The following is a 12,801-nucleotide window of genomic DNA, read 5'->3' on the forward strand; positions in this document are numbered from 1 at the left end:
CCTGGGGCTCCCCCATCCCTGTTCCCCCCCGATCCCCAATCCTGGGGCTCCCCCATCCCTGTTCCCCCCCATTCCCAATCCTGGGGCTCCCCCATCCCTGTTCCCCCCCCGATCCCCAATCTGGGGGTCCCCCATCCTTGCCCCCCTCCTCCATCCCTGGTCGACGAGGATCAACACACCTTTTTTTCTTTTTTTTCCCTCATTGTTTCTTTATTTTCCACTTTTTTTTTTTCCATGTTAATTTTCTTTAAAAAAAAATGATGAAGAAGCCCCTTCCCAAGCGGGGGGGGAGCAGCCCCTGGGGACCCCCCCTACGTCCCTGACCCCCGCCTGGCACTTCTTCACGGCGTGGGGTGTGGGGGCTGCACACCTGGAAGGGCCCCCCATGGAGGGGGGGTCCGTGGGGCTCCGGGGGCTCAGTTGTGGCGCTGGAGCAGGGCCAGTGTTGGGGGGGGGGGCTCCAAAACCCCTGGGTGGGGCCCTTGCACACACACACGTGCACAGCTGGGGGGCTGCAGGGAGACAAAAGCCCCCCCAGTGTATGGGGTGAGGACTGAGACCCCCCCCAGCACCCTGACCTGCCCCCCGTGACACCCCAGAGGTGACATCGCAGGGGGCTGAACCCCCCGGTTCACCCCCACACCCCCAGCCCAGCCCCCAGCACGGGGGGGGTCCGTGCCTGCACCCCCTGAGCTGCAGGGACGGGATTTCAGGGGGGAGGGGGGCCAGGACCCCCAGCACCAGTTGTACCCCAGTAGGATGCAGGGGGGCTGCAGTGAGGGGGTTGCAGTGGGTGGGGGGGTCTCAATGGGCGGGGGGGGGCTGGGACCCCCAGAACCAGCTGTACCCCAGGGATGCAGTGATGGGTGTCAGCACCCCCAGCACCCCCAGCACAGCTGTACCCCAGCCCGGGGTGCTGCAGGGACGGGGTCCCAGCAGGCGAGGGGGGGTCCCCAGAGCTGGCTGTACCCCACGGGGTGCAGGGACAGGGTCCCAGCGGGTGAGGGGGGGTCCCCAGAGCTGGCTGTACCCCACGGGGTGCAGGGGTGCTGCAGGGATGGGATGTCAGTGGGGGGGAGGCCGGGACCCCCAGCACCAGCCGTCCCATGACACGGCACGGGGATGCTCCGATGACAAGGAGGGGTCAGTGTGGGGGTCACGGGGGGCACCGAGCAGCCGTGAAGGGGGCACAGCACCCCCCCACCCCGCCCCCACCCCCCCGCCCCCGCCGCGCTGCCGTCAGCCGAAGTAGGGGTTGTCGTGCTGGAAGTTGTAGTCGGGACAGACCTTCTGGACCAGCTTGTAGTCGATGCTGAGGAAGGAGATGAAGATGCAGATGACCTTGAAGGGCTTGGCGCAGAGCCAGGCCGCGTGGCTCTGCGTGTGCTCCGTGAAGCAGACCTTGGACGGGTCGTACAGGCACGGCTTGTTCTTGCGCGCCCGGTTCGTCTTCTCGTACTCCACGTGGCAGTTGAGCGCCTTGGCCGGGCGCCCCTCGGGCAGGGTGCTCTGCTGGGGGGGCGGCGGCGGGAGCTGGGGGGGGCCAGGCACCAGCACCTCGAACCCCACGGCCTTGGAGGGGGGCACGATGCTGACGGAGACGTTGCCCAGGCTGGAGGAGTTGTGTCGGAAGTAGACGCTGAAGGTGCCGTTGATGTGGTCGACGATCTTGCCCGTCACCAGGAGGCTGAACTTGAGCGTCTTGATGTTGAAGTAGAAGTCTCCCCAGCCGAAAATCTTCTTGGTGCGGCCGGACTTGAGGGTGGGCTTGCGGTGGGCGCGGGGGCTCGGCGGCTCCCCGGCCGTCTGGTTCTTCTGCCAGTCCCAGGGGCTCCGTCCGGCGCCCCGGGGGGGCTCTGCCGGGATCAGCCGCCCGGGGTCGAGCGCCGGGGGCTTCAGGGTGCCATAGGGGACATCCTTGAGGAGGCCGGAGGTGCCCAGCTCCAGGTAGCCCAGGGTCTTGGCAATGTGACCCCCGGCACACACCGTCTGGGGGAAAGAGGGCAGAGACTGCACGAGCCGTGCCTGTGTCCTCATCCTCATCCTCCCAGCCGTGTCCTCACCACCCTCCTGCCAGCACCCCCCTCCTCACCCTCCTGCCCATGCCCCTCCTCACCCTCCTGCCCCTCCTCACCCTCCTGCCTGCACCAGCTGGGCTGGGACCGCAGTGTCCCCTTCCCGAGGCTCCCCGGGTCGCTGCTTTGGACACCAGCAGTGAGCAGAGCCAGCTGCCATCCCCAGCCTGGGACCCCAACTCTGACATGCCTCCTGTCCCTCATCCCCCCACCCACCTGCTCCCCCGTGCCCCCCCATCCCTCATCCCGCCTCTCCCGGGGTGCCCGCTGTGCCCTCCTGCCCTGGCAGCTGCTCCGGCATCCAGGATGCTGCTCCAGCAGCCCCGGCCTCGTCAATCACTGTCACCCTGAGCTGGCAGGTGCTCCGCTGCTCCGGCACTTTCTGCTCTGGCTGACCCGGATCCCGGGGGAAGGCGGGAGGGGGGAGCGGGGCGGGGGGCAGAGGCACCAGCTGGAGGGGCTGGGGGGAGCGGGGGGGGCTGCACTCCCACAGGGAGCTGAGGTGGGCCCGGGGAACGGCTCCAGCTCATCCCAGCATCACCCACCCCGCAGTGTTTCCTGCTTGGGAACAACCTCCATCGGGAATGATGGGGGGCTCGTGACCCTCCTCAGAGAGGGGGAAGCCCCCCAGGCCCCCTTCTCCACGGCCAGGCAGGTCTGTGTGAGGATCTCTGCTTGAGCACCATGGGGGGGCCCAGCCATGGACCCCCACACTTGCTGTCGAGCCGGGGGCTCGATCCAATCCATCCCTGGGGTCCGTCACCTCATCCCCCTGCGTGTGCCGGGCTGAGCCCCTAAATCTGCTCTGGCACGTGCCCCACAGGAGAGAGGAAGCTGGGCAGGCACAGGCAGCTCCACGGGGCCGTGGGAAGGGGATCTGGGGGGTCTCAGCCCATCGGGGGGGCCCGGGGGGGGACAGGGTGTGCGGTGCAGAGCTGTGGCTCAGCATCCATCCCCGCACCCCCCCGGCCCGGCCAGCCCCCCCCGGCTCCCCCCGAGCGCCGCCGCTGCCTTCGCCCTTATCTATATTTCAACGCAGCTTCAAAGCCCGGCTCCTTCGCCAGCCAGAGAGGGGGGGCAGGACCGGGATGGCAAGATAACGGGAGGAGGGGGAGAGGGGCACCCCCGGGCTGGGAGAGACGCATTTCGGGCGGGGGGGGTGGTGGTTGCAGCTCCCCCTGCATCCCAGCTCTGCTCCATCACTCCGTCCATCAGACCTCGAGCCCCCCACATCCCGCCCTGGGGAGGCCGAGGGGCAGCGGTGACCCCACAACTGGGAGCCCCCCAAACCCGCCTGCACCCGCAGCGAGGGGCCGGGGGCTGCAGCCCGCGGGGAACACCCGCAGCAGCACACGCTGCCGAGCCCCCACCACCGGGAAGGATTTCTGGAGGTTTCCGAGAGCTCTGGGCTGGATTTCCATCGCAGCCAGGGCTGGGAGCCAGGGCCCGTCCCCGGCGGCACTGCGGGCACCTGCACCCTCCTCCCCTGCCTCAGTTTCCCTTTGCAATCCCCCCCTGCCCACGATCCCCCGCAGGGGGGAGTGGGGTGGGATGGGATGGGATGGGAAGGGGCTGGGATGGGAATTGATGGAGGTGGTGATGCAGGGACGGGGACGGGCAGGCAGTGGGGAGGGGATGCAGTGGCAGCAGGGGAGATGGGCAGTAGCCCCCTGCAGTCCTGGGGGCTGCAGGGCCCAGGCCAGGCTGGTGCAGGAGGTGTAGGAGGTGCAGGAGGATGAAGCCAGGGGCCAGGGGGCACAGATAGGAATGGACAGAGCAAACAGCCCCCACCCCTGCAGTGCCCCCGGCCCCTGCCGGCAAAGGGCCAGGCTGGCAGCCCCCCAACCCCTCCAGTCCCTCCGCAGGAGCTGCTGGGGGAGCGGGAGATGAAAGGGAATTGCAGAGCAGGGCAGCGGCTGCGGTGCAGGCAGGGCGATCGATCGCGGCACCGGCACCGGCGCAGTCCGGGGGCGCGGGGGGACCCTCGCTGCCCGCAGCCCCCGCCGAGCCCCGGCACGGGCCGGCCGGGGGGCTGGGAGGGGCAGGGACGAGCGGGGCCACGGGCACCTCACCCACGGCAGCGCCGAGGGGAGCCAAGGTCACCCCCCTGCGCCCTGGCAGCGCTGTCGGAATGCAGGGCAGGTCCCGCACACCTCGCGTTAAATATTAATGCTCCCGCTGGGCCGGGGGTGCAGCTGCACACACGTGCCCGTGAACCTCCTGGACACGCGTTGTGGGTGCACAGGGGGGTCCCAGTGCCAGCCCCCTCCCTCCCTGCCCGCACCAGGCCCCGTGCCCGATGCCGGGCAGGGCCATGCCTGGCCCTGTGGCGTGCGGGGCTCCGCTGCCGCACATCGGTCACCTCGGGGGGCCTGAGACGGTTGTTTGTTACTGCCACATGTGCTGCTGCATCCACACATCCCTGCTGCTCCCCTCCTCATCCTCCTGCCCGCGCCCCCCTCCTCATCACGATCCCCCTGGCATCGTGCTTTAGCTGCTCTCAAGCCCCTCGTGTGCCCCTCTGTGCCCCCGCGGGGCTGCAGCCCCCGGGCACCACGTGTCACGCCCCGCACACACGGAGCCAGGCAAGGATGCGGGAAGGGCTGGATGTGGCTGCAGAGGGACCGGGAAGGCTCTCGGTGCCGGCATCAATTTGGTCTGTCAGGCCCAGCAGTGATGGCCACTCACATCCCATTTGCTGCCGGGGCCAAGCACCGTCAGCTGCTCCCCCGAGACCCTCGGTCACCTTGGCAGAGGGGAGCGGAGCAGCACGGGGGGGGTGGGGGGAGCAGCTGCCCTGGTGTGGGCTGGGATGAGCTCCAGCACCCCAAGAGTGGGGCTGGGAGTGGTGGGGTACGGGCTCAAGGCAAAACAGCCCCCGCCAGCACCAGGAGCAGAGTGACACTTCTCAACAAAGGGAAGGGTCTCTGGCACCAGCCTGGCCCTGTCCCCATTGCATGCCTGGCCCTGTGCCCACCACCAGTTTGTCCCCATCCCTACCACCAGCCTGTCCCTGTCCATGCAGCCAGCCTGTCCTCATCCCCACCATCAGCCTGTCCCCATCCCCACCATCAGCCTGTCCCCATCCCCACCATCAGTCTGTCCCCGTCCCCACCATCAGTCTGTCCCCATCCCCACCATCAGCCTGTCCCCATCCCCATCCCCATCCCCATCCCCAACCCTGCTCCCCGATCCCATCCTGTCCCCCACCTTAGCAGGGGCCGCTGGCAGCACAGACACCGCTCTGCTGCTCGGGCTGTCCCGCTCTGCCCGTGGGCACAGGGTCAGGTTGGCCTCTCCCCTGCCACCCCAGCTCTCCCCCTGTCACCCCGCCGCCTTCGTTAGCGCCAGGAGATTAATTGGAGGTGGTGAGCGACAATCCCCGCGGGGCCGCTCCCCCCGGCGCGCACAGCCCGGGGCGCGGTGGCATTTCCAAAGGTTAGCAGCAAACAAGGTGCCTCTGACAGCTCCCATTTATCTCCCGGCGCCGCGCGGGTGCTAATGCGGTGCCGGGTGTGCCGCGCCGGGTCCGCGGGGCTGCGGGAGGGACCCGGCGGGAGGGACCCGGCCGTGGCTGAGCGGCCGCAGCTGCGGGCTGGGTGTTCCCGAGCCTCGGGGCGAGCGTGTCGCGGCTCTGGGGTGAGGGCGTGGGTGTTGTGGGCGTGTGCCCAGGTCACCTCTGCCCCCGGGTGAACGCAACAAATGCCAGCGGGTGCTCCACGTGCGGCTGGGCGTGCACGGGCACCTCCACGTGTACACGCGGGGTGACACACGCGGGGTGACACACGCGGGGTGACACACGCGGGGTGACACACACATGCACGGAGCGAGGTCCTTGGTGTGGCTGCACGCCCTGGGTGACGCATTCCCAGGCCCCCCGTGTGCCCACCCCTATCCCAGCCCGTCCCCATCCCCATGGCCAAACTGTCCCTGTCCCCATCCCTGCTGGACACGGCGGGGTCACGGCTGTGCTGCTGCCACGCTGAGCCCCAAGGGACAGTCCTGGGGAGCCCTTGGTGCCAGGGCAAGGCACTGGTGTGCTGCTGGGCACCCCTGGGCTGGCAGCGGGGTGCTGGAGATCCCCAGACCAGAAAAGGCACCTCCGGCACCGGGGTGGATGAACCCGACACCGGCAGCTCCTCGGCCAGGGGAGAGCCCAGACGAACTCGCCGAATCCAAACCCAGTCAAATCCAAATCCAGCCAAATCCACCAAACAATCCACCAAACCCCCCAGCTGTGCCAGCTGTGGCCCCGCGGCACCGCCCCGGGGTCCTGCTCCCGGTGACACCGACACACCCCCTGGAGCGGGACCGTGACCTGCGGGGCCGGGGGGGATTGGCTTTGGATCAGCTGTGCCTCCACCCCCCGAACAGACACCTCGCTCCTCGCCGACGGAAGGAATATGCAAATGCTGCAGCTTTATTAACGCGCTCGGCACGCGCTGGCTAATAAATATTTCATAGCCCGAGTAGGACTTTTTTCCTCCCTCCTCCTTCTTTCTTTCGTTTTGGTTCCTTTTCCCTGTCACTCGTTTCCTGCCTTTTCTTTCCTCAGCCGTTATTTTATTTATTTATTACTTTTAAGGGCTTCACGGTGAGGCAGGAGCTGGGAGGTAGCTGGGGGGGGGGGGGGCGGGAAAAACGTACATCCCAAATCTCTCCCCCCACGGGTGAAAAAGGAAAGTGCTGTTAAGAGCAAAGGAAAAAATATAATAGAAGGGAGGAGACGGCAGCAGGCAAAGGATTCGAGGCTTGTGTGACTCATTGGGCTGGAGGAGAAAAGGGAATGAATGGGAAAACAGGAGATAAACGGAGCAGGAGGGGGAGAGGGGGTGCGGCTGGGTGGGCAGCAGCAGCGGTGAGGGGACACGGGGGTGGGGGGGCCGGGGACACGTGGCTTCAGGGTGCCCATCATCCAGCAGCACCCGAGCCAGCCAGCGGCCAGAGGGCCTGGAACCCCCTGGATTGGCCTTGGAGAGCCCCAGCCCCACGTGAGAGCCACTGGGGAGGGGGCTGCCCCCGGCCACCCCCGGCCACCCCACGCAGGACACGGGGGCACGGGCAGCTCACAGGGACGGTGCGAGGCAGAGCCAGCAAGGACGAGTCCCGGGTCACTCCCACCCCTCCAGTGCCAGGGATGCCCCCCCAGGACGCCCACGCTCCCCCTCCTCGGCCCTGCCTCACTTTCCCCACAGCAGGGGCTCCTTTCACCCTCCCTGACCCCCCCAGCTCCTCTCAGCCGAGGACTCCCAGGGGTGCAGGGAGGCAGCAGCTTCTCCCGAGCCCCCCCAAACCGGCGGGACCCCAGGTCTGTGGCGACGCAGCCCCCACTTTGCACCCAGCTCCCCCCCCCCGGCCACCCCCAGCCCTGGCCCCGCCATCCCACTTTATTATCGCAATAAATGTGGCCATAAAAGTGGCAGGTATCGGCGCGCGCCGCGATCGCTGCTCCCGAGCTATGGAAATGTAATTTCGAGTGTGCCCGGGAAATTTTATAAGATTGTATCAGGCGGGATCATAAATTGCATTTCCAGCCCCCCCCCCCTTCTCCCCTGGATGAGACGGGGCCCGCGAGAAGGTCACCAGAGAGGGGGGCAATGCCAGGCTGTCCCCTCAGTGAGACCCCATCCCCGAGCCCCCCCCGGCTCTCCCCGACATTCCCATTCCCAGGGATCTGTTCCCCCCGGGGTGGGGGGCAGCAGTAAGGACACAGCAGCCCCCCCGCACCTCCCTGGCAGTGCAGGTTAATTAAGACCCTCCAAGGGACCCCCGGGAGCGCTGGGGACCCTCCAGGGCATTGCTGTGGCCGCGGCTCCTCTGGGGTCACGAGGAGCGTGACCCTCTGCAGCCGGGCAAGGCTTCCCACTGGGAGCAGGGGACAGAGTGTCCCTGCAGCCCACCGTCCCCTGGGACCCCCCCCGTGACCCCCAGGGCTGGATTCAGCCCCCCTTTGCACCCACCACCCAGCCTGGGCTCCCGGCCCCTCGCAGGTGCCCACCAGGGGTGGAGGCTCTGCTGCCCCGTGCCAGGGAGATGGGGGGGACAGGGAGAGGGTCCCCCCCGCTGTGACACCAGGCAAGGCCAGCCCAGGGAGATGGGGGGGACAGGGAGAGGGTCCCCCCCGCTGTGACACCAGGCAAGGCCAGCCCAGGGGCCCGACGGCCACGGGGGTCACAGGGGGGCTGTGTCCCCACACCGCGGGGTGCGGTGGGGATTGATCTGGGGGGGCTCCTGTCCCTGCTCTGATCTGATCCTCCACAATGACTTTCCTTCTGCAACAGGGAAAAAGGCAGGAGGGGGGGGGGGACACACGGGCGCGGGGACGTGATTATTCCTTCAGCAGCAATCCAAGCGGCGGCAGAGGAAGCTTCATCTTTCCTGGGCCATTTACCTCCGGCGCCCGAGCGCGAAGGCTGAGCCAGGCTCGGCTGCGGGGCTGGAGCTCGGCCGGGGCAGGGGGGGTCCAGCTGGGGGGTCTCAGCGTGGCACCACCCCACACCTGGGCCACCGGCTGGGGGGACTCTGTCTCCCTGAAAGGAGGAGCTGGGGATGCAGAAAGGGGGTGCAAAGTCACTAATCTGTGAGTGTTAATTGGCAGGGGTGTGATTAGTGGCGGGGGCTCAGCTGGGGGCCGCTCTGGCAGGGGGAAGTGCCCGCCTTGCCCCCCATCCCGGCTCGGGCACCCCTGCCGGTCCCCGGTGGAAAACTGGCAATTAAAAACAGGAGGAGGGGGGAAAAAGCAATAAAGTGGGACCCGGCTTGGAGCCAGAACGGCACCGGGAAGCGCAGGGGTGGGGGGGTCTGGTCGGGGGGCACCCAGGGGTGTCCCCCCTCCCCAGCCACCGCTCCCCCTCCTCGCCGAGGCTGCGCCAGCCACGCTCCAGGCTCCAGCCTTATTGAATCTCCCAGCTCAGGGTGCAAAGGGCACCAGAGGGAAGAGTTATTAAAAAAAGGGAAATGAGTCGCTTGGAAACCTTCTTTCGGAATAACAGTGTGTGTTTGTTTGGCGATAGATTAGCTCAGCCATGCTGAGCACACAGCACCCGCCGCAGCCAAGGGCGGCTCGGGGAGCCGCAGCGCCGGGCACGGGGGGCACACGGAGCCCATCCCGGCCCTGTGGGCACCAGCTGGGCACTGGTTGGGGACCGACCAGCCACGGACGGTCCCTGAAGCTCAGCACCCCCAGGGACCCCCGGCCAGGCAGGGCTGCAGGACGGCACCACCACCCAAAGCCCATTTCCCCTCCCCCTGGCCCCCAACGTGGCACACACCTCTGAGCCACGAACCGGGGAAAGCCCCCACAATAAGGGGAGCCGGGGGGGTGGAACTGGGGTGTCCTTGCATAAGGAAAGGGCTGGCAGCATCTGCTAAGAGCGAAGCCATCTGCCAGGCAGCAGCCCAGGAGACGTGTGACGGCTCCTGGGTGACAGCGAGGCAAAGGGTGAGTTTCTGGCATCCCGCGCCATCGGCTCCGGCTGGCACGGCCACCGGCACTGCCGGGCAGGGCCGTCCTGGGAAGGGTTAATCCGTAAAGGAAAACCTGCCAGCAACACTCCGAGTGCTTCACAGGCAGCCGCTGCCTCACCTGCCTGTGCGGGGAAGGAGGGAAAGCGAGGCACGGGGCTGGGCTGGGGGAACGTTCCGGCAAAGGCGCTGGGGACGGAGCAGGGCAAGGAAAGACACCGGTGTCCCAGTCCTGGCCCTGCTGCAGCACCCAGTCACCCCAGCCCAGCCTGCTCCTGCCTGCTCCAGGGCCAGCGCTGCCCGTCCCCTCCACTGCTGGCTCTTGCTCAGCGCTGGGTGGGGGTCACAGGGCCAGGAACGGCATCATCTGCCTCCGGGAGGGCCGGGGGGATCCGGGAGGAACTGCCCTTTCTCAGCCCGAGGCCATCTGGCCCAGCCAAGGGGCGTGGGGCCAGGCAGGGGGATGGTCAGGACCCTTGGGGGTGGGGAGCCAGGCCAGGTCCCCCCAGAGGGACCCCACGATTTAATGCTCAATGCACAGGAAATAATGGAATCCATAAAAATAACGCAGGAACCTGGGAGAGGCTGAGGAAAGGGGGGGGGGGGGTCTCCTGTGGACAGAGGTGGGCTCACCCCCTCACCTGCCCTGGCACTGCCAGCCCAGCAAATCCTGGGCACCTGCAGCCATGGGGCCTGGGGGGGCAGGAGGGTGGTCCATCCCAACAGGGATCCCACAGACACCAGCGTCCCCCAGCACAGACCACGGGGGGGGACACCCCGGGGGTCCCACATGCTGGGGGTCCCTCCCTCCTGCCACAGGGATGAGGCTCTCGCTGCTGCCCGGGGGGTGCAGCCCCTCCTGCCCCTTCCCCCTCTGCTCCCACCACGGTCCTGGTGGGACGTGGTACCGGGAGCCCCAGTCCAAGGCACTCACTGGGGCTGGAGGGACCCCCCCCCCCAGCTGCCTCCTGACCCCCAAAAGAGGCCTGGAAAGTTCCTTCCCGAGAGGCCCAAAGGGCTGAGGGGGCAGGAAAAGCTCCGTTACCCCTCCCTGGCACCCGGTGGGCCCACGGCTGGGCAGCCCCCGGTCCCTCCATGTCAGGGAACCCAGGAAGCGCCGGGAGGGGGGTCCTGGACCCCCCCAGCACGGCGGGGTTGGGGCTCAGGGCATCTCCCAGGGTTATCCCCATGCAGGAGCCTCCCGTGCCCGTGTGCCCACCCCCGGCCCCAGGCCGTGCCCGTGCCCCCCGGCTCTGAGCCCCCCTGCACCCCCCCAGCCCCGGCGCCGGCGTGGGCGTGGGGGGGGCCGGGGCAGCGCCCAGCTCCGGGTTTCATCAAAACAAACCCATTTGTCTTGAAGCAGCTCCAGCACCGACAGATGCTCTGCGATGGATGGACACGGGGAGGGGGGGGTCACGCAGAGCCACCCCCACACACGGGCACACGGCCCCCCCCTCCCCACGCGGGGAGCAGCGTGCCAGGCAGAGACAAGTTGCAGGAGCCTTTGCCTGGGGGGGGTCGGGTGGTGCGGGGGGGGGGGGGTCCCTGATGTGCATCCAATTCCCGAGAGGGAATTGACTCGTTTGATTTTATTCATGAAACACAGAAAGTAAAAATGGAGTGTCAGGAAACCAGATCTGCTGGGTGATGAGCGTGGCCCCCCCCCGGCTGGGCTGGGGGGGCTCCATCCCCCCCCTCCTGACCACCACGGCGCTGGCGGTGGCTGCAGCCGTAGCCCCCCGAGGGGTTCAGGAGGAGGTGGCAGAGGGGGACACGCGGGGGTGAGTGGCCTTGGGAAGCTTTTAGTATCTGGGACTGGGGGACTTTGCGGGGGGGGGACTCTGCGGGCAGGGGGGGTCTCTGCGGCTGCAGCTGCTCCTCAGCCTCCACACACAGGCAAAGGGGGGGAGCGGGCAAAGCCCCCCCACCAGGCCTGTCCCGGGAGGCCCCCTGAGCCCACCCCACAGCCGGGGGGCACCCGGTGAGATGGGGACGTGGCTGGTGGGAGAAGCCCCCCCCGGAAGGGCTGAGCCCCCCCGTGTCGAGGCTGAGCCCGCGCCGAGCCGGGACAGGAATGAGGCGTCGCCTCTGCAGGTGGTTTCGGGGCTCACGCCCTTGGCGGAGCCCCCCCAGCCCTGCCTGGGGACCCCCCCGCGCTGCCCGGCACGGTCGCCGGGGGGGGGGCTCGCCCCGCTCCCCCCCTCCAGGTGCGGGACAAGGGCACCCCCGACCCCCCCGCGGAGCCCCCCCGGCAGAGGGGCCGACCCACCCACGCGTGGCCGCCCCCGCGCTCACGAGCGGCTCCGTCTCGCTGCCCCCCCCCCGCACCTGCCAGACGGCGCCTCCCGCGCTCCGCAACGGGGGGAGGACCGGGGGGGGCTTCACCGGCGGCGGGACCCCCCCCGGACCCCCCCGGCCCCCAACTCCGCCCGAGCTCCGGGCGCGGCGCCCCGGGACAGCCCCGGGACCCTCCAACTTGGGGGGCGCAGGACCCCCCCCCATACGCAACCCCTGTCCGCCGCCCCCCCCAACTCTCCCCTTCTCCTGCCCCCTCCAAAACGATCCCCGGGATTGCACGACCCCCCCCCCCCCCCGAGGATCGCACAAGCCCCCCCAGCCCTCCGCTCTCTCCGTGACTGCCGGAGCCCCCCCAAAAGCACGACACCCCCCGAGCCGCACCCCTCCCCTGCACGACCCTCCCCAGGACCGAACCCCCCCCCACACTGCACGACCCCCCCAGGGCGACACCCCCCCATCCCCCCGGATTCGTCCGACCCTCTCAATAACTGCACGACCCCCCCCTCCCGGACCTGCCCCCCCCGGTAATCGCCCCCTCCCCGGTTACCGCGCCCCCCGCCCCCCCCGCGGCGGTGGCGGCCGTGCCGGGGGGGGGGCCCGGCCCCCCGTACCTGCAGCAGCAGCAGCCCGGGCCCGAGCAGGGGCAGGCGGCGGCGGAGCATCGCGGGGCTCCGGGAGCGGCGGCGGCGGCGGCGGTTGAGGGGCGGCGGGAAGAAAGTTGGAGACTTGCGGGGCCGGGCGGCGCCTCGGCGGCCCCGCCAATCCCGGCCGGCGGGGGGGGCGCCGGGGGGGGGCGGCTCCGGGGGCGCCGGGACCCCGCACCGGCCCCGCGCGAACCGGCGGCTCCGCCACAGACCGTGGGCGGGGGGCGCGGGGAGAGCCCCGCACCTCGGGGTGCCCCCGGTCCTTCGCCCCCCTCTCCCCCCGCATCTCGGGGGGTCCCCGGTGCTCCCCCCACCCCTTT

The 12,801-nt window shown here is 69.0% G+C and overlaps 1 protein-coding gene across 1 annotated transcript; it reads right to left on the reverse strand.

The window, feature by feature from the left end:
* Nucleotides 1-226: 226 nt before the first annotated feature.
* Nucleotides 227-12,499, reverse strand: NXPH4 (neurexophilin 4). The gene is made up of 2 exons (XM_027727348.2): nt 12,449-12,499; nt 227-1,989 (listed from the first exon to the last, which is right to left on the reverse strand). The coding sequence occupies exons 1-2, from the start codon at nt 12,497-12,499 to the stop codon at nt 1,240-1,242; spliced, it is 801 nt and encodes a 266-aa protein (XP_027583149.1). The 3' UTR covers nt 227-1,239.
* Between the last annotated feature and the right edge of the window lie 302 nt (nt 12,500-12,801).

The sequence above is a fragment of the Pipra filicauda genome, unplaced genomic scaffold (genome assembly GCF_003945595.2).
Source record: "Pipra filicauda isolate LSUMZ 115617 unplaced genomic scaffold, ASM394559v2 scaffold640_size194452_pilon, whole genome shotgun sequence".
Lineage (NCBI taxonomy): Eukaryota > Metazoa > Chordata > Aves > Passeriformes > Pipridae > Pipra > Pipra filicauda.

Bases quoted from the DNA above. Each gene is read 5' to 3' on its own strand.
- NXPH4 (XM_027727348.2), bottom strand. From the start codon at position 12,499: ATGCTCCGCCGCCGCCTGCCCCTGCTCGGGCCCGGGCTGCTGCTGCTG. The intron at 1,990-12,448 runs GTACGGGGGGCC...TCTTTCCCCCAG, and splicing joins CCGGGCTGCTGCTGCTGCAG to ACGGTGTGTGCCGGGGGTCA.